The sequence below is a fragment of the Tachypleus tridentatus genome, chromosome 2 (assembly GCF_004210375.1).
Source record: "Tachypleus tridentatus isolate NWPU-2018 chromosome 2, ASM421037v1, whole genome shotgun sequence".
Classification (NCBI taxonomy): Eukaryota; Metazoa; Arthropoda; class Merostomata; order Xiphosura; family Limulidae; genus Tachypleus; species Tachypleus tridentatus.
In genome coordinates, this window is record NC_134826.1 from 138,575,720 (window position 1) to 138,596,860 (window position 21,141).

Sequence of the window (21,141 nt, forward strand, 5' to 3'; positions counted from 1 at the left end):
GTGTGCGAAATTTTAAAAAAATGAAGATTGAAATATTTAAATTAATAATTACTTAAATGATCATGGTAAATTTCATTTTCTCAACACCAGATGTCAGGAATGTTTATTGAGGAAAACCTTCTACGTTTAAAATATATTCACACACATTGTACTAATTATTGTATTTAAGAAGAAAAAATATATATAAAGGAACAACTTAGGCTAAGTCTCTCTAGCATTAATTCTTATTATCCTTGTTATAAAAGTCATAGTTTGTACGAAAACAACTCATTTTTAACCTTCATTAACCTGTTCAGTGCCGTAGACGAACTAACTCGTCCAAGCCGATCGGTAACACAGTGCGACAGACAGGTTAATTCGTTCTCAATGTGCTTTTAAAGACATGTATTTGACCTACTTACAAATTGTTTCACTTTCGATCCAAAATGGCGTTACGAAAAAAAAGTTACAAAATGAAGATTTGTATTTTGAACTTGGTTCGAAGTTATCGTAGCAGATGAAATATTTGGCAGTCAACAGGTTAACGAAGGCTGATATAAAGTAGAAAACATCGCTCAACCAACATTATCATTGCTGTGATAACTCTCAGAAATGTAATTGTATTTTAACCACATTTTCTTACACCTAGATTGGTAAGAAACAGATGGTATAGATCAGTTTACACCCCTCGCTAGTATAGGGGTAAGTCTGCGGATTTACGACGCTAAAATCAGGGATTCGATTCCCCTCAATGGGCTCACTAGACAGCCTAATGTGGCTTTGCTTTAAGAAAAACACACACGCACATATCAGTTTTCTCGTTTCGCCCCCCTAGCGTCACAACGATTAACATGATTGCAATTACGTTTTGGATTAGTTTCCAGCACAAATAGTTCAATACTCAGCCTCAGACGGATACAAATTTGCTTTAGTCTTTCTAGATCTTTAGAAGTACCTTAGTTATTACTAAGTCTAACGTCAAATTTTTATGGTCTTGTGAAATTAGTATTTATACGAGTGTAAAAGAAAATATATGTTCTTTTTATTTGTTAACTATGTCATTACAGAACATATAAAATAAATTTTAATATAAGTAAACAAAATATAGATTTTATTTTTGAAAAGGTGAAGTAAAAATCTGATTAATAACAAAAAGAAGGATAAGTGAAAACTGTATATTTTGTTTTTTAGTTTCACACAAAGCTACTAGAGGGCTCTCTACGCTAGCCGCCCCTAATGTAGCAGTGTAATACTAGAGGGAAGACAGTTAGTCACCACCCCTCACCATAACCTGGGTTACTCTTTTACCAACGAAGAGTGGGATGGATCGTAAAATTATAACGTCCCCACGGATGAAAGGAAGAACATGTTTGGTGTGACGGGAATTCGAACTCGTGACCTTCACGTTACGAGTCGAGTACCTTAACCACCTGGCCATGCCGGGGCCTGTATAGTTGGAAAAAAATCGTAAAGTTAATACTCGGAAACACGAATTTCTTTTAACTTATTATTTACGTGAGTTGTGACAATACTCGATTGAGTTGAATGGTCTTGAATTAATGAAAAATATTAAAAATGGTAATATTCTGATTGTTTCGATGCTTGGAAAATAACTGCAGTCAGAAACACTAATTTCAATTAGTTGACTACTTTCATGACGTAATTGGTGTGATTGATACTTGTAGCTTATTGGTTACTCGAGTTAATCACCATGTTCTACTCTAGAAACCAAATAAACATTTGATGAACCAATCTTTCCAGCAAAGGTGTGCCAGTAACCGAAAAGTCGTCGGTTGTTTTTAAATTTCGCATAAAACTACTCGAGGGCTATCTATGCTAGCCGTTCCAAATTTTGCAGCGTAAGACTAGAGGGAAGGCAGTTAGTCATCACAACACACCGTCAACTCTTGGGCTACTCTTTTACCAATGAATAGTGGGATTAACCATCGCATTATAACGCACCCGCTGCTGATAGGGCGACATGGGATGCGAACCCGTGACATTCAGATTGGGAGTCGCACGCCTTAACACACTTGGCTATGCCGGGCCGCTGAAAATTCTGTTTCATTTTAAAACGAAAATACGGTCAATATAAAAACAAGTGTTGGTAATCTGACGTTTATGAAAGACTGAGAACAGTTTACACTTTGATGGTTCAAGTGTGTGTGTACACATCACAAAATGATAAAAATCTAAATGTTTGGTAAGTTGATAATTATATCTTGGAAAGATGGTGTGTGTGTGTTTTTCTCATAGCAAAACCACACCGGGTTATCTGCTGAGCCCCCCGAGGGGAATTGAACCTGTGATTTTAACCTTTTAAATCCGTTACCGCTGTACCAGAGGGGGTATGGTAAAATAAAGATCCATTGAAATCACCGACTAGACACTTGCACCATCTTGATAAACTGAATATTTAATATCGTACAAACCTTTTGTTTATTTGTTTGTTTGTGTGTTTGTAATGAAGTACAAAGCTACACAATAGGGTATCTGTGCTCCCCCCAATCACGGGTATCGAAACTCGGGTTATAGCGTTGTAAGTCTACAGACATAACGCTGTGCTACTACGGGGGACTTATTTGTTTGCAGCCACATAAATGCATAACCGGCTGTAACTATTCTACCCATCGTAGGCACCGAAACCTAAGTTATAGCGTTTTAAGCTTTGAGAATTACCGCTGAACCCCTATGGGACTAAAAAAACTTCAATGAATTCAAGTTACAGCTTCTGAAAGACATTTTGTTAGCATTTTCCCAAGAAATTAATATAAGATTTTCGTTACTGAGTGATTACCATGTTTTTTGTTAATCTATCTATTAATAACACTATAACGACCTTCCAACGAACGAGCAACGTGTGAAACTGTGTTATTAATTATCCTTTTTGTGCTCACACATAACCTTCATTGGAAACATTTATAATTATTGCATTGCGTACATGTTTTATTAACTGAAATATCTAACGTTTCTAGTTCATTTAAATGTTATCACTCATTGTTGAAATGTTTTATAAGTTCAGTAGAATCAAAGAAAGATTTATTGTTACGTGGTTTATTTTAGCAGTTTCAAATATTGTAGTATAAGCATTTTAAACCCTATTGTTTAATTATATGCCATTAAAAATAATTTTATTTCTTTGCTACAAACTAACTGAAAAGTCTTTGAGTGATAGTTTACCTACTTGTATGGTTCCTTAGTGTTAAACACCACAACTCGAATTATTTGAGTGTGTTAAATTTTATAAAGTGTTCACCCTGGAACATTATGATGAGTAATATAAAAATCAAAGTCTGGTTAATGTTTAATATATATTTGCTGTGAAATTATTATTTAACCTTTAGATGTCGCTGCCAGTCTGGGCGCCGATTTTTGTTTTATTCCTTCAAGTGGTTTTGAAGTTAAAACATAATATCAAAGAACATGCATAACCAAATATTATCCAGAAATGACACGTCATGCGGCCTGTTAACCGTTCATATACTAGGGGTGTGGTTCTCATGACATTCTCACATTGTGATTGGTCGACAGAAATTTACAACGAGTAATTTTCAAAATTTTAAGTATAGTAAAATGCGACCTGATTTCAATGAAAACGTGTCAAAATACATGTTATGTTAATTTTAATCGGTATGTGATAGGGGAAAGTATATATCATTTTCGAATTTAGCGAACAGGATTTACTGTAGAACATGTAAAGATATTTCAAACAGTTAAACCAAAACAAGTCTGTATAAACTGCAGTCAGTTCACTGCGTCGGTATTTGGGTATTGATGTTAAATACCCAGGAGGGTCAGGTACATTAGACCTCTTCCTCCCTCCCGAACGATTATAGCGGATTTCTTTTTTTGTTTTTTTATAGCTTTGGGCCAGAGTAAAAGTATAACATCGTACTCAGGCCCATTTTAGGGCTCAGTCCATGCATGGACGAACAAGAAGTTTTTTTTCCCCTTTTATTATTTCTCTTGTATTTTTTTCTTTTTTTTGTATTTTCATATATATATTTTTTTTTCTCCTTTTTTCTTCATAGAGAGAATGCTACTACTACTTGCAGCAACAAAAAATATTCAATAATTGAATAATAGTGCAATAAATGAAAAAAATAAATAATGATTAAAAAGAAGAAAAAATAATAATAATAATAAAAAAGAAACAAGGATTTGTTTGTTTGTTTTGGAATTTCGCACAAAGCTACTCAAGGGCTATCTGTGTTAGCCGTCCCTAATTTAGCAGTGTAAGACTAGAGGGAAGGCAGCTAGTCATCACCACCCACCGCTAACTCTTGGGCTACTCTTTTACCAACGAAAAGTGGGATTGACCGTCACATTATAGCGCCCCCACGGCTGGGAGGGCGAGCATGTTTGGCGCGACTCGGGCGCGAATCCGCGACCCTCAGATTACGAAGCGCACTCCTTAACGCGCTAGGCCATGCCAGGCCAAGAAACAAGGATTAAGTGTCTAGTGCATAGTGGCCAGCTTGTGTTACATTTCTTAAATATATGTTAAAAGGGGAGAGGTATTTAGGACCATTTACATCATGTACGTGATATCTGTCGAGATCACACATTAATTCATTTTTATGCTAATTCTTATTGAAATATTTTAGAGAATTATGCAAGAGTCTTTCATCTACTGTATCTATGTTTGCATACTTGTGCATGAATGTGGTTGAGGTGCTACGTGGTACTTTATATGCTGAAGTTAGTACAGAATTTTATATACGTTGAAGTTTCTGTACATGTGTGGGTGCTATGTTAATCCAGGCAGGTGATGCATATTCTATTGCTGGTCTAATGTACGTTTTGTAGATTTTAAGTATGTTGTCTGGTGATGTTCCTTGGATTTTACCTGAAAGACTTCTTGCATAGTTTGCTCTTTTCCAGATTCGTATCAGTACATTTTTAATATGTGGTAGCCACGTTAATTTTGAGTCATAGGTTAGACCTAGAAATTTAGCAGAAGTAGCAGTCAGTAAAAGTGATCCATTCATATAGAGTTTTGGTGGATCTTTTTTCAGCTTATTCAGTCTGCTGAATACTATGACTTGGGTTTTTGGAATATTGATTTTGATTCTGTATTTCTGGCAGTATTCTTCGATGTTATTTAGGACCGGTTGTAGGTTCGTTGCTGCTATTGACGGAGTGGGGGCGCTTTTCCAGACTGCTACATCGTCAGCGAACTGTGATGCATAACCTAAATTTAGGTCCGACAGAGGCATATTACTCACGTACATGATAAATAATATAGGGCTAACAACCCCTCCTGCGGGACTCCTGCTTCGGGTGAAAAGGACCCTGAGTGGGCCCCATTTACATTTACTTTACACATTCTGTTATCCAGGAAGTTGGACAGCCAGCGAATAGTTTCCTGGGGTAATGCCATTTCAAGCAATCTATGTCGTAAGCCGTTATGCCACACTGTGTCAAATGCTTTCTCAATGTCGAGAAAGCAAGCTACAGTGCATTCTTTTTTTTGTTGAAGCTGTCGGTAATTGATTCTGTAAGTCGAATCAGGTGGTCTGTAGTTTGGCGGTTTTTTCGAAATCCGTTTTGAATTTCTGGTAATTTTGAATTTTCTTCTAAGTAAACTGACAGACGATTACTAATTATCCTCTCTAATACTTTGCCAATACAACTGGTTAAGCTAATCGGGCGGTAGTTGTTTGGTTTATTCGCTGGCTTTCCTTCTTTCTGGAACATTAATATTATTGCTTCCTTCCAAGAAACGGGGATACATCCTGCTGATAGTGAGAGATTAAATAACGCTGTTAGGTGTTCATATAATCTCTGAGTGGCTTGTTTTAGGAGGATAGCTTGAATACCATCTTCTCCAGGGGCTTTGTTTTTTGTGTTGTTAATGGCAGTTACGACTTCTGTTACAGTGATATGTTTTATCAGTTGATGAGTGCTCCAGTCTTTTGTTTTATCTTGGTGTGTAATAGTGTTGACTGGAAATTTAGGTGTAAAAATGCTTCTGTTTTGATCAATAAAGTTTGTGACTGTATTATAAAAGTATCTGTTCATGTCTGGTTCATGATGTGTCTTGAACGTGTTTTCTAGGTGTTTTTTAAATATCTCGGCTTTTTCTGTGTTAGTGTATGCTGTTTCTCCATCCAGTTCCAGTGGTGGATATACTGTGTTTGTTGTTCCTGTGTTTGTAAATCTTTTCAAGTGTGTCCAGAATTGTTTATGATCAGTTTTGTGATTTAGATCGGAACAGAAGGTGTCCCAGTTTTCTTGTTTCTGTTGTCTGATTAAGTTTCGTATTTTATTCCTTATTGTGTTTATCTGAGTTTTAAGTGTGGGGTTGCGATTTTGAATGTACTGTCTGCGGAGTATACGTCTGTTTTTTGATTAAGTGTATTATGTCTTTGTGTGGTTGCCACGAATGAGTTGTTATGAAGTGTTTTTGTTTCGGTATCGAACTGTTGGCTGCCTGTTTTAGACACTCAGAGATGATATGACAGTTTGCATCTATATCTGATGCGTCCGCAGCAATATGTAGTACTTCTGGAGGTAAGGTTTCATTTAATATAGTTTGAAAAACTGGCCAATTAGCTTTTTTGTAGTTCAGTTGGTCTCTCACTATGATTTTATTTAAGTGGGGGGTGAGATTGAAGATACACCAAACTGGGAGGTGGTCACTATCTGCAGTCAAAATCCTATTGTAACCCTTATTTATATTTTACCGGGTTTTTTTTGCGCAGATTGCCTAGTTGCTTTGCTCCAATAAACGCAAAACAAACAACCAATTCACTTCCCCTAGCGCCATCTCTTGTTCACTATTGCACTGTCGAATATAAAATAAAGTTGAATTTTCACACATCAATGTTTTATTTAGTTCCGACTAAACTGGATACGAAAGTTTTTTTTTCCCCACGTTAATCTTGAAAACATAACCTGTGAGGTCTTGGATCAACTTCATTTGTGACAGTAACATATTAAGCAGTGTAAAACAATGTTACTTAAATAAAACGTAACCACTACCTGTCTCGATTGCTTGACGGCCAATACACTACAACAATAACACAGTGAAACGTTCTTTATTAGATTTTATACTTTATAGTGAAATAAACAGGTGTAAGAGTGATTAACGTTTTAAGTTATAAGTACTATTAACCACTATAAATAACGTTATTATAAAATTATTTGAAATAAATCATGTTACTAACATCTTATAAGTTATTATTAATAAAATAAACCTCCTTATCCCATACTTTTAATGAAGGTTATTAACCAGTAATTTTCTGTTCGGAATACATAAACAACTGACATAAACGTTGCCTTAAACTAACCAATCAGATGTTTAAACTTTTCAGTGTTTTATAACAGTTTCTATAATTTTTTATTACCATCTTTTGATTTTTATAATGAAAGAATTTATTGCACTTTGTGAAGGTTACGTCACAGAGATTGGCCAGTTGACAAAGTTTTTATGTAGAGGTCGCTAATTTCTTCCAAATGTTCAATACTTCATTTCAAAAGCCAAGAAAACGTCGAATGTGTTGATCATTACAGATGACTGCAGGTCTGAACCTGCAACAGCTGACCCTTATATTAAGGTACGACTAGTTCAAAGCAACATTATAAAAGCTGTGATAATAAATGTAGTTTCAGAAATTAAGTCAAATATTTTAAATTAACCCTGTTGAAAACACTTTTAAAGATATTCTGCAACTATAATACACGTAGTAATAATTCTTTCACTCTCTACTCAGTAGTGTAGAACTTTATTAAAAATTTAAGATTTCCTTTGATTTATCGACATTAACCTAATTTCAGTAATATTGTGTTTTCATTGATGACGCTTATTTCTCATAATTTTCCTCCTGTCAATATTTTCGGCAGTAATCACGCAAGTTTCGTTAAGTTGGAAAGCTTAGTATCAAAATTTTTGTTCGTACTGAATAGAACAAAACAAATAACCTTGGTAGTTTTGACATAGAAAGATACAAAGCAATTTGAAAGGAAAATAAATTCAAAGTATTTTCTCTGAATGCTGTAAAATGCGAACTTGTAAAGGTATAGAGGCGCCACCTACTGCATTATATGTATATTCATAATTGTTTTGATAAGCTCTGACTTAAACCAAAATTACGTGTGTGTGTGTTTTCTTATAGCATAGCTAGAAAGGGCTATTTGTTGAGTCCAGAGAGGTAAATCGAACCCCTAATTTTAGTGTTATAAATGCGTAGACTTATGGCTGTACCAACGAGGACCTAAGCAGAACTTCTTACACACATTAAACTACTGTAATATTATATCAGCACAAAGCAGCTATATTATTAAAAGCTTTATAATCTTAAGCGTTAGAAATTCATTATTCATATAATGTTTATTTTTATTGTAATATACATATAGCTATTCAATATTTTCTAAATATCTCGGTATTTACCAGACTATTCAGTGACGTTAAAGCTCGAGTGAAGGTCAAAACAGGCCCAAATGAAAGATGTTAGCAAGCATAATCTATTTCATTACATGTTTCAATCAAAATACAACGTGCAATATTTTATCACTGGGCTTCAACAAACTATTAAAATTGAAAGCAGTTTATAACACGAAGCAGTTTATTTTATACAGCGCTATCTCGTGAGCTGTTTAAAAACTATAACCTAGCCAATTATATATGTATCGAAAAATACTAATTTAGAACATTTATATAGCATGAAAACTATAAGATTGTACTTGGAGAATTCAAAGATTCTGCTGTAGTTGTTCTTTTGTCTCTCTCTTTTGATCATTTCTATCTGGAGCATCCGTTCTGACACTTGCCGGAGTTTTCTTTCTTAGAAGTAAGATCTTTCAAACTCAGCCCCGAATTATTCATCTGAAGATCTTCTATTTCTGACATTGAACTAAGGAAAAGTTGAAAGAAGATTAACACGTTAGTTTCCAAGTTTTGAAGTATCTTAGGTTTTTCAACTTGTTTTCTGATAATTAAAAAGGTGAACCTTTAATTAACAGCGCCATTTTGACTTATGTAATTTTACATTCTTATTGATTTGATGTTGTTGTTGTTTTTTGAATTTCGCACAAAGCTACTCGAGGGCTATCTGTGCTAGCCGTTCCTAATGTAGTAGTGTAAGACTAGAGAGAAGGCAGCTAGTCATCACCACCCACCGCCAACTCTTTTGCTACTCTTTTACCGAGAAATAGTGGAATTGGCCGTCACTTTTTAACGCCCCCACGGCTGAGAGAGCGAGCACGTTTAATGTGAAGGGGATTCGAACCCGCGACCTTCGGATTACGAGTCGAGTGCCTTAATCTGAAGTGAGATTAGTAAAATCAAACAGTTTTATGGTCGATAAAGAAAGAGCACTTACCGAGCAAGAACAGCAAGAGATTTCAACACGTTATATCCAGTTTTTGCACTGACTTCTGCGAATAAGGCCTTAAAATCCTGTAAAGAGAATAAAAACAACAAAGTTTATAAGTTGAAGTTTGTGTTTAAATATTTATAAATCTCTTTTCTCTTCCTTCTTCTGAAGTTATCAATCGTTCACTTACATCAAATACTTTCAAAGTTACCGGGTGTTGTTTTAATGTGACAAGATGATTGTTTGTTTGTTTTGAATTTCGCGCAAAGCTACACGAGGGCCGTCAGCGCTAGCTGCCCCTAATTTAGCAGTGTAAGACTAGAGAGAAGGCAGTTAGTCTTGTTTGTTTGTCTGTTTTGAATTTCGCACAAAGCTACTCGAGGCCCATCAGCGCTAGCTGTCCATAATTTAGCAGTGTAAGACTAGAGGGAAGGCAGTTAGGCATCGACACCCACCGCCAACTCTTGGACTACTTTTTTACCAACGAATAGTTGGATTGACCGCACATTATAACGCCCCCACGGCTGAAGCGGCGAGCACGTTTGGTGCGAGGGGGATTCGAACCCGCGACCCTCAGATTACGAGTCGAACGCCTTAACCCACTTGGCCATGCTGGACGACGACAGGATGAACTGATGGTTTCACTGACAGTATCAATGAACACACGGTACCTTTATTGGTGTATAAAATTGCTTTATAATATTGAAATACAGGCTAAAGAATTTTGTTGTCTTAGAAATGATACACACATACGGGTCTAATTCGTGAAGCTGTCAGTTTTGTAACTGAAGCTCATGCTATCACATGAACTTGGCTCATAAAATAATACAAAAGCTGGAACCCATGGTTTTTAAATAATTGCATCAGACTACCTTTAATTATGTCTAAGCAGAAATCTGTCTTTTTTGAATTAAAGATGTAATGAAACATGAAATAAAGTTGTGTGAAAACTCTTATAATAAGGGCCCGGCATGGCCAAGTGTGTTAAGGCGATCGACTCGTAATCCGAGGGTCGCGGGTTCAAATCCCGGTCGCACCAAAAACATACTCGCCCTCCCAGCCATGGCGGCGCTATAATGTGACGGTCAATCCAACTATTCGTTGGTAAAAGAGTAGCCCAAGAGTTGGCGGTTGGTGGCGATGACTAACTGCCTTCCCTCTAGTCTTACACTGCTAAATTAGGGACGGCTAGCACAGATAGCCCTCGAGTAGCTTTGTGCGAAATTCAAAACAAACATCTTGTAATAAGTGCACTTACAAACAATACTTGTTACAGCCACATGCTTATTTTATAAGTGGCGTATCGTATAAGAAAAGTGCATATTTTGATCTCATTTAGAGCATTCTTAAAAACATATCAGAAGATGGGTAATTCTTCTGTGTATGGGGTACATAGAATAGATAACACTTCAGTGTATGGGGTAACTAGGATAAGTAGTTTTTCTGTGTATGGGGTACACAGGATGGATAACTCTTCTGTGTATGGAGTACATAGGATAAGTAGTTTTTCTGTGTATGGGGTACATAGGATGGATAACTCTTCTGTGTATGGAGTACATAGGATAAGTAGCTTTTCTGTGTATGGGGTACACAGGATGGAAAACTCTTCTGTGTATGGAGTACATAGGATAAGTAGCTTTTCTGTGTATGGGGTACATAGGATGGATAACTCTTCTGTGTATGGAGTACATAGGATAAGTAGCTTTTCTGTGTATGGGGTACATAGGATGGATAACTCTTCTGTGTATGGAGTACATAGGATAAGTAGTTTTTCTGTGTATGGGGTACATAGGATGGATAACTCTTCTGTGTATGGAGTACATAGGATAAGTAGTTTTTCTGTGTATGGGGTACACAGGATGGATAACTCTTCTGTGTATGGAGTACATAGGATAAGTAGCTTTTCTGTGTATGGGGTACATAGGATGGATAACTCTTCTGTGTATGGAGTACATAGGATAAGTAGCTTTTCTGTGTATGGGGTACATAGGATGGATAACTCTTCTGTGTATGGAGTACATAGGATAAGTAGTTTTTCTGTGTATGGGGTACATAGGATGGACAACTCTTCTGTGTATGGAGTACATAGGATAAATAGTTTTTCTGTGTATGGGGTACACAGGATGGATAACTCTTTTGTGTATAAAGTACATAGGATAAGTAGTTTTTCTGTGTATGGGGTACACAGGATGGATAACTCTTCTGTGTATGGAGTACATAGGATAAGTAGATTTTCTGTGTATGGGGTACATAGGATGGATAACTCTTCTGTGTATGGAGTACATAGGATAAGTAGTTTTTCTGTGTATGGGGTACACAGGATGGATAACTCTTCTGTGTATGGAGTACATAGGATAAGTAGCTTTTCTGTGTATGGGGTACACAGGATGGATAACTCTTCTGTGTATGGAGTACATAGGATAAGTAGTTTTTCTGTGTATGGGGTACATAGGATGGATAACTCTTCTGTGTATGGAGTACATAGGATAAGTAGCTTTTCTGTGTATGGGGTACACAGGATGGATAACTCTTCTGTGTATGGAGTACATAGGATAAGTAGTTTTTCTGTGTATGGGGTACATAGGATGGATAACTCTTCTGTGTATGGAGTACATAGGATAAGTAGTTTTTCTGTGTATGGGGTACACAGGATGGATAACTCTTCTGTGTATGGAGTACATAGGATAAGTAGCTTTTCTGTGTATGGGGTACATAGGATGGATAACTCTTCTGTGTATGGAGTACATAGGATAAGTAGCTTTTCTGTGTATGGGGTACATAGGATGGATAACTCTTCTGTGTATGGAGTACATAGGATAAGTAGTTTTTCTGTGTATGGGGTACACAGGATGGATAACTCTTCTGTGTATGGAGTACATAAGATAAGTAGTTTTTCTGTGTATGGGGTACACAGGATGGATAACTCTTCTGTGTATGGAGTACATAGGATAAGTAGTTTTTCTGTGTATGGGGTACACAGGATGGATAACTCTTCTGTGTATGGAGTACATAGGATAAGTAGTTTTTCTGTGTATGGGGTACACAGGATGGATAACTCTTCTGTGTATGGAGTACATAGGATAAGTAGATTTTCTGTGTATGGGGTACACAGGATGGATAACTCTTCTGTGTATGGAGTACATAGGATAAGTAGCTTTTCTGTGTATGGGGTACACAGGATGGATAACTCTTCTGTGTATGGAGTACATGGGATAAGTAGTTTTTCTGTGTATGGGGTACATAGGATGGATAACTCTTCTGTGTATGGAGTACATAGGATAAGTAGCTTTTCTGTGTATGGGGTACACAGGATGGATAACTCTTCTGTGTATGGAGTACATAGGATAAGTAGTTTTTCTGTGTATGGGGTACATAGGATGGATAACTCTTCTGTGTATGGAGTACATAGGATAAGTAGCTTTTCTGTGTATGGGGTACACAGGATGGATAACTCTTCTGTGTATGGAGTACATAGGATAAGTAGCTTTTCTGTGTATGGGGTACATAGGATGGATAACTCTTCTGTGTATGGAGTACATAGGATAAGTAGTTTTTCTGTGTATGGGGTACACAGGATGGATAACTCTTCTGTGTATGGAGTACATAGGATAAGTAGTTTTTCTGTGTATGGGGTACACAGGATGGATAACTCTTCTGTGTATGGAGTACATAGGATAGGTAGTTTTTTCTGTGTATGGGGTACACAGGATGGATAACTCTTCTGTGTATGGAGTACATAGGATAAGTAGTTTTTCTGTGTATGGGGTACACAGGATGGATAACTCTTCTGTGTATGGAGTACATAGGATAAGTAGTTTTTCTGTGTATGGGGTACATAGGATGGATAACTCTTCTGTGTATGGAGTACATAGGATAAGTAGTTTTTCTGTGTATGGGGTACACAGGATGGATAACTCTTCTGTGTATGGAGTACATAGGATAAGTAGCTTTTCTGTGTATGGGGTACATAGGATGGATAACTCTTCTGTGTATGGAGTACATAGGATAAGTAGCTTTTCTGTGTATGGGGTACACAGGATGGATAACTCTTCTGTGTATGGGGTACATAGGATACGTAGCTTTTCTGTGTATAGGTGCATAAAATAAATAACTTTCAGTATATGGGGTATATAGTACGGATAACTCTTTTGCGCATGTGCCCCATTATTGAAAGCTGTAACTTTGGTAGCTGTTCACTAAGCGGAGTCTTTCAAACGGTTAATAGATTTAAAATTAACACAGAAATGGCGTAACATTTAATCACGCCCATTTCTATTGACTTTGTACGTAACGGACCTCTTTGGGTTGACGACACACAACGCATGCTTATTTCATTTGTCATCATATGTAACTCACCCATCTTGGCTAACTCTTTATATAAATACGCCTCTTTGGGTTACTTTCACAGGCCCCCGCTTTCCCCCACATCAAAATATTGACATAGGGTCTAGAGATCCCTCTGCTGTCCTGAAGGACCTTAACTCCCACATTGGTAGTTAATATTGTGTTCCTGTAGTGAACAATTCCTCTAGCATTTTTCATCTTCTCTTGCCCGTCCTCGTAAACCCATATTTCATACCCGGCGTTCAAATTATAATTATTTTTCTACTGTGATATATTTTTAACATTAAGCCCAATATGACGTTCAAATTGCGAGTGGGCAGAAAAGAAAGAAACTTTCTAAGCTCCCCCGGTTACATCCACCCCAAGCTTCCCCGGTTACATCCACCCCTAAGCTTCCCCGGTTACATCCACCCTTGAGCTCCGACTTAGGATCAGATAATGTGAAACCAAAATACCTACCGCGTTCGCTGCTCTGCTTTCACACACAAACATGTCCCTTGATGGAAATAGAGTAAACGAGGTCTATCTTGACCAGACAATACGTTGTTATTGATATTACACCATACCAGTAAAGAGGTTGGTTGGAAAATCTCTGGTTCAGATACTGTAGCCCATGGTAATCTGTTTTACACAGTTCTTGTCATATTGTTTAAACACAAACTTTGGTCTTTTTTTAACCATCAATGTATTCTGCACGCAATTTGGTTTCTATTGTCTTCTTTTGTCTCGAAGTAATTGAATATAAAGCAGATCTAACGATGGCTTTCTCTACCTGATCTAAGTTGTTTGGATACTGTCACAATATGTAGTACCATTCCTCATGCAAAAGCTAACACGTTTGGAAAGGCGAAGACCCATTATTCCGGCTCCAACAATATTCGTTTTCTTAGAGTCAATTGTGTTACATCTGTTTCATGTTGTTTCATAGCAAATGTGGAACTCATGGGCTTTCAAATAACAAATACCACATTTCTGTTAGGACATTACCAAAAGATCATCTAACTAAGTATACAGTTAATCTAAAATCTTAGAAGAATTAGTTACGTTGGAAAATAGTCTGTTTCTTTGTTTGTTCAAGTTCTTTATGGAACGTGAAATCAAGCGAACTGAAACGCAGACTTATTGGTAACATGGCTACTTACAGATGCTGTTCTAATGTGAAAATAACTACAGAAAGTACGAAATATTAAAAAATAACCTGGAACCTTTATATATAAAACTCAAGTGGAATATAAATTAAGTTTCGAATATTTAAGATTTTACATGGTAAACATGAAAACGTTATGAAGTCAAGTTCCTAAGCTACTTTTGTAATATGCGAAGATAAATTTTGATATAAATATTATGTCAAGAAAACATAACTTCACATTAACGTGTTTATCTTCCATATTTAGGACAATTAAACACGCACGTCCATCATCAGTAATAACAAAGTCAGTTCTCTTTTAGTTATCATCTCTGATGATGGGCGTACGTGTTCAGTGATCCGAAACGTATTAAAGTAAGTTTTTAACAGCTTACGACTCGTTAACTTTATAATATTTTCATTTACTTAAAAGTTTAGTCCATATATTACTGAATCAGTGTTTCCTGTAATTTGAACGCTATTTGACCATTAGATATAGTTCATGTATACCTTTGCAAGTTTTTCTCCGTCTTCTGTTTGCACGAAATGACTCTTTTCTCCGTGGACCATTTCCCGTTGATCGACTTTGTTCGCTACAAGCATCACTGGTATTCGTTGAGAAGTAACATCCTACAAAACCGTGAAATACAGTCAAAACAATGCATATACAATATGTACCTTTAAGTACTTTACACACCAATGGCTGTTAACAAGCTACATACAATCTTCAAGGTGATGGAGTTAATATTGACTGTTTACACAGCACATGTTCCAGGGATTTGTTTTGCATAATTTAAATTTATATTTACAAACTGTCTTCAAACTCCGTTATTCTCAACAGTAGTAACACTGACCAAATTTGTAGCTTACGTATCTGAATTGTATTAATGTTGGTGTTAGTATGGAGCTTGTATAGATGCATCTGAATCATATTATTGTTGGAAGTAATATGAAGCTTAGATATATATATGTGAGTTTTACTAACTTTGAGGTTAACCTTGAGCTAATATATCTGGATTGTATTAATGTGGGATTGGTCTGGCGCCTATATATCTGAGTAATATCAACGTTGGAATTAATATGAAGCTTATATAACTCAACTCAGTAACACTGAAATTAACATGTAGCTTATATATCTCAACTCAGTAACACTGAAATTAACATGTAACTTATATATCTCAACTCAGTAAAACTGACATTAACATGTAACTTATATATCTCAACTCAGTAACACTGACATTAACATGCAGCTTATATATCTCAACTCAGTAACACTGACATTAACATGCAGCTTATATAATTCAACTCAGTAACACTGAAATTAAGATGTAACTTATATATCTCAACGCATTAACCTTGACATTAATTGGAGCCTGCATAATAAATATTACAACCAACCTTTCTATATACCCAGTGGTTAATAAAGTTAAATAAAATTTCAAAATCTAGTTTCTAAAAACAGTTCTGTTTGTGTTTTACGACAATTTTAGTTGTTGTTGTTTTTTAGTTGAGACACGGGATGCCTAAAATATATGAATAAATTATAAACAGAAGATAATTATAAAGTTTTTACAGGAAAAGTTATATATACAACACAAAGCTCCTTCTGTACTTTTCTATAAAATAAAACAAGCAATATATATATATTTTAAAATACGTTACGAAAGAATTATGTAACTTTCAAACAGTAAACGTTAAGATAGCTACTTCCAGCAAACGTTAAGATAGTTACTTCCAGCAAACGTTAAGATAGTTACTTTTACTAAACGTTAAGATAGTTACTACCTGTAAACGTTAAGATAGTAACTACCAGTAAACGTTAAGATAGTTACTTCCAATAAACGTTAAGATAGTTACTTCCAATAAACGTTAAGATAGTAACTACCAGTAAACGTTAAGATAGTTACTTCCAGTAAACGTTAAGATAGTTACTTCCAGTAAACGTTAAGATAGTTACTACCAGTAAACGTTACATTTATTTTTTTTTTCCCATATTCCTCTAACAAGTAAATAAAGTATTGTAAAAGTTTGTTTAATAAAGCTTTTCTTCGAAATCTTATGTGACAGTTTTAACCTGTCAACATGAGTGTGTAATATCGAATTAACCTTTTAACATAAGTGTGAGACCTGGAACCTCTATTCAAATCAGTGTGTTCAAATACATGATTGAGGGTCGAAAGTCTCTCTAAGTCTTGTACGTTTTAACAGTTTAAAAATACAGTATATCTATTAAAAACATAAGTTTAGACAAAGAATCAAATACCAAGATACCTTTTCTTAAACTGTAAGCTGTTTCCAGTCCTATAACTTCAATGGTTATTACTATACATACGTATTTATACTCTTGTGTCTAAGTAAACTATTTATATCTTAGAATGATAAAACCTTCTTGAAATGTTGTATTTTTGTATTGAGTTAAGACTGTAACACATAACTTATTTATCAGAGAAACGATCTTTTGTTTTGGTTATGTGTTTAGAAACAAAAATTACTAAAGCTAACCCAAAATAAAGCATACGAATGTTTTGAATTTCGCGCAAAGCTACTTGAGGGCTATCTAAGCTAGCCGCCCCTAAATTAGCAGTGTAAGGCAAGAGGGAAAGCAGCTAGTCATCACCACCCATCGCCAGCTCTTGGGCTACTCTTTTACCAACGAATAATGGGATTAATCAGCACTTTATAATGACCCCACAGCTGAAAGGGCGAGCATGTTTGGCGTGACGGAGAGTTGAACCCGCGACCCTCAAATTACGAGTCGAGTGCCATCCCGGGCCAATGTTCAAATGATAAACCACCCTTAATATGTCCTCTTCATGTTGATTAATATTTCTGGTGTGTACAGTAAACAGTTTTAAATTGAGATATTTAACCTTCGACAAATAATTCATGAGAGATAATGAACAATAAGTTATTAGTGACAAATAATCAATTACAAATAATGAACAATAGGTTATTAGTGACAAGTAATTAGTGACAGATAAACAATGAATGATAATGAACAATAGATTATTAATGACAAATAATTAGTGACAAATAATCAATGACAGATAAACAATGAAAGATAATGAACAATAGGTTATTAATGACAGGTAATTAGTGACAAATAATTAATGACAAATAATGAACAATAGGTTATTAATGACAGGTAATTAGTGACAAATAATTAATGACAAATAATGAACAATAGGTTATTAATGACAGGTAATTAGTGACAAATAATCAATGACAAATAATGAACAATAGGTTATTAATGACAGGTAATTAGTGACAAATAATCAATCACAGCTAATCCATGAGAGCTAATTAGTAACATATAATCAATGGCATCTAATTAATGACATATAATTAATGATATATAATAAATGACAGCTGATCAGTGACAGCTGATCAATGACATATAATCACACTATTATTTTTCACTTCAGTCGAACGTTTTTATTGTAAATTTTGTAAACATCCGTGTAAAATGTTTAACAGTCTAGTGGCACAGCGGTGCCACTTATAACGAACTTATAACGTTAAAAATCGGGTTTAGATTCTCGTTGTAGGCAAAGCACAGATAGCTCTTTGTGTAACGTTGTGCTTGATTATAACCAAACCTAATCGATTTAAATGAACGTTTCTGTGAGAAGTTTTACTGTCTTCTTTAATATGAAAACGTTGAAAAACGTTAGCTCATTTTTAAAGCTCTTAGGTGAATAAAAGACATAAAGTACTTTGTTGATGTGTAGATGTAACGTATTTTATTGGTGTGATAGACGAAAGTATTGAAACGTAGATTTCATAAGTTCTGAATTAACTAATAACAAAGTTAGAATTTTGGCAAAATGTTACCGTCATAAAATGTTCGTGAGAAGAAAGAAAGAAGACTGCAATCAAAGATATTACCAGCCATAAACTTAAGGGGGAGTTGACTGTTACAATATTTGGTGGAAACTTAAACCTTAGCTAAGCACGACTTCTATTGTTTTTATATTATTGTTCACAGCAGCACGTTGTTTAACCCGTATAAAATCTTTATTTTATGTTACACCATGTATGAGGTATGATCTAACAAGCTTACTTGCTATAGATATCAGTAAATTATCAGGTAGGCATTATACGTTTTGATGTAATATAGCTGACAAAATATATGAACGAGTAAACAAATAGATACAAGAGTTAGGTTCTCATGAGGAAATGACCTTTCGAAACAGGTCATAAGGTTTATGACCTTTATGATACTTTATAGTAACTAGATAGATACAAGAGTTAGGTTCTGATGAGGGAATGACCTTTCGAAACAGGTCATAAGGTTTATGACCTTTATGATACTTTATAGTAACTAGATAGATACAAGAGTTAGGTTCTGTTGAGGGAATGACCTTTATGATACTTTATAGTAACTAGATAGATACAAGAGTTAGGTTCTGATGAGGGAATGACCTTTCGAAACAGGTCATAAGGTTTATGACCTTTATGATACTTTAAGTAACTAGATAGATACAAGAGTTAGGTTCTGTTGAGGGAATGACCTTTCGAAACAGGTCATAAGATTTATGACCTTTATGATACTTTATAGTAACTAGATAGATACAAGAGTTAGGTTCTGATGAGGGAATGACCTTTCGAAACAGGTCATAAGGTTTATGAACTTTATGATACTTTATAGTAACTAGTGTAAGTGGCCAAACTCAATAAATAAACTTGCACTTCTGGAGAAACTTACATCAATAGCATCCATCCACTGTCGAACATTTAAAAAGGAATATTCACTGGTACAGTCATACACCAGCATTATACCATCAGCTTTACGGAAGTAAGACTGGGTTATACTGCGGAATCTAGAGGACAGTGATCACACGTTTTAACTGAGATAAGCCTATATTGCTGTTTACTAAATTACGCTAGGCTTACACTGATATGTAATAAATTATATTAAGATGAAATGTTTTGTACTAAACTGTGTTAAGTTCACTTTGTTATATATTACCCCATAAGGCTGTTAAATTAATAGTCATGTCTTTTTTCTACTTATTGCTGTTAAAAGCAATATTAATACTTTATATTTAATATTAAAACACTTTCACATATTCATCAACTACAGACTATTTTACTTCTAAACTTTTTAACAATCTCCCCAAACTTTCCATTTACAATGTAATCGTCTCTTTCACAACACGTGCTTATATATAGCTTTCCTCTCACACAGCACGAGCTCATTTACCCGTCGCACTGAATAGAAAGTTTTAATGACGTGTCTTATCGTTAGACAAAATCTATTGTCGTAATTCCAAACGACAGCATTAAAAAACAAACAAAACAGTATGACAGTTCAAGTAATTTCTGAATGAGCTTTAAGTTAAAAATTATGAATATTTTAACAAAAAACGTCATTCTTGAATTCATAAAGTACAGGCTTTACAGGTCAAATGTCAAATGTTCTTTTCTTGTTACCTTTCTTGTCCTGCTGTATCCCAGAGCTGAACTGCAACATTCCGACTATCAACTCTCAGGGATTTCATCTGAAAGTCCACACCTATAGTAGTACAATTTTCGTCTTCAAAATTAGTTACAAAGCTATATTACACTACGTGTTTAATTTACGTGTGCAATATATAAGCATAATAACACAGGCCTACAGAGTTAATCTTATTAAACTTGTTTTGATTTTAATGACAAGTTTTCCAGAATTCAGGAGATTTTGAAAATTAGGTAAGGACTTTTTTAACAAACAGGGAAGGAAAGAAAAACTGTTACTTAGATCATATTATCGTGTTTATTATTATGTCTATTTTGTTTGGACTCTAGAATGAGCCCGGCACGGCCAAGCGTCTTAAGGCGTGCGTCTCGTAATCTGAGGGTCGCGGGTTCGCATCCCGGTCGCACCAAACATGCTCGCCCTTTCAGCCGTGAGGGCGTTATAATGTGACGGTCAATCCCACTATTCGTTGGTAAAAGAGTAGCCCAAGAGTTGGCGGTGGGTGGTGATGACTAGCTGCCTTCCCTCTAGTCTTACACTGCTAAATTAGGGACGGTCTAGCACAGATAGCCCTCGAGTAGCTTTGTGCGAAATTCAAAAACAAACAAACAAAGACTCTAGAACGATCTATAAGACTCTCACGTCGCGATTGGTGTAGAGAAATTTATAACCAAAGGATGTCAACATTTCAATGAAAATGATTCACTTATGTAAATTATATATGACTTTCTTGTGAATAATCTGTGAGCGATGGAGAAAAATGGATGTCATTTTTGAATTCAGCGTACAGGAATTATTGTAGAACATTTAAAAAGTTCAAGACAATAAAATGATTGCAGGCCTTTATTATTAGCTTTCATTGTTAGAACTATAATTTATTCAAATTAAAATTGTTTGATAGACTTTGTGAA

At 35.4% G+C, this 21,141-nt stretch overlaps 1 protein-coding gene across 3 annotated transcripts in view; it reads right to left on the bottom strand.

Moving 5' to 3' along the window:
• Window positions 1-21,141, bottom strand: part of LOC143245222 (ras and EF-hand domain-containing protein-like) — a 71,677-nt gene that overhangs the window by 14,292 nt on the left and 36,244 nt on the right. For 2 of the 3 annotated variants that reach the window (XM_076491335.1, XM_076491336.1), the window contains exons 14-17: window positions 20,206-20,287; window positions 19,478-19,592; window positions 15,280-15,399; window positions 9,306-9,382 (exon numbers count right to left, since the gene is read on the bottom strand). In XM_076491335.1, the coding sequence (XP_076347450.1) occupies window positions 9,306-9,382; window positions 15,280-15,399; window positions 19,478-19,592; window positions 20,206-20,287 (394 nt within the window). Of the gene's footprint in view, window positions 1-7,003; window positions 8,838-9,305; window positions 9,383-15,279; window positions 15,400-19,477; window positions 19,593-20,205; window positions 20,288-21,141 lie in introns of those variants that run through there. The other variant, XM_076491337.1, reaches the window with a different exon arrangement.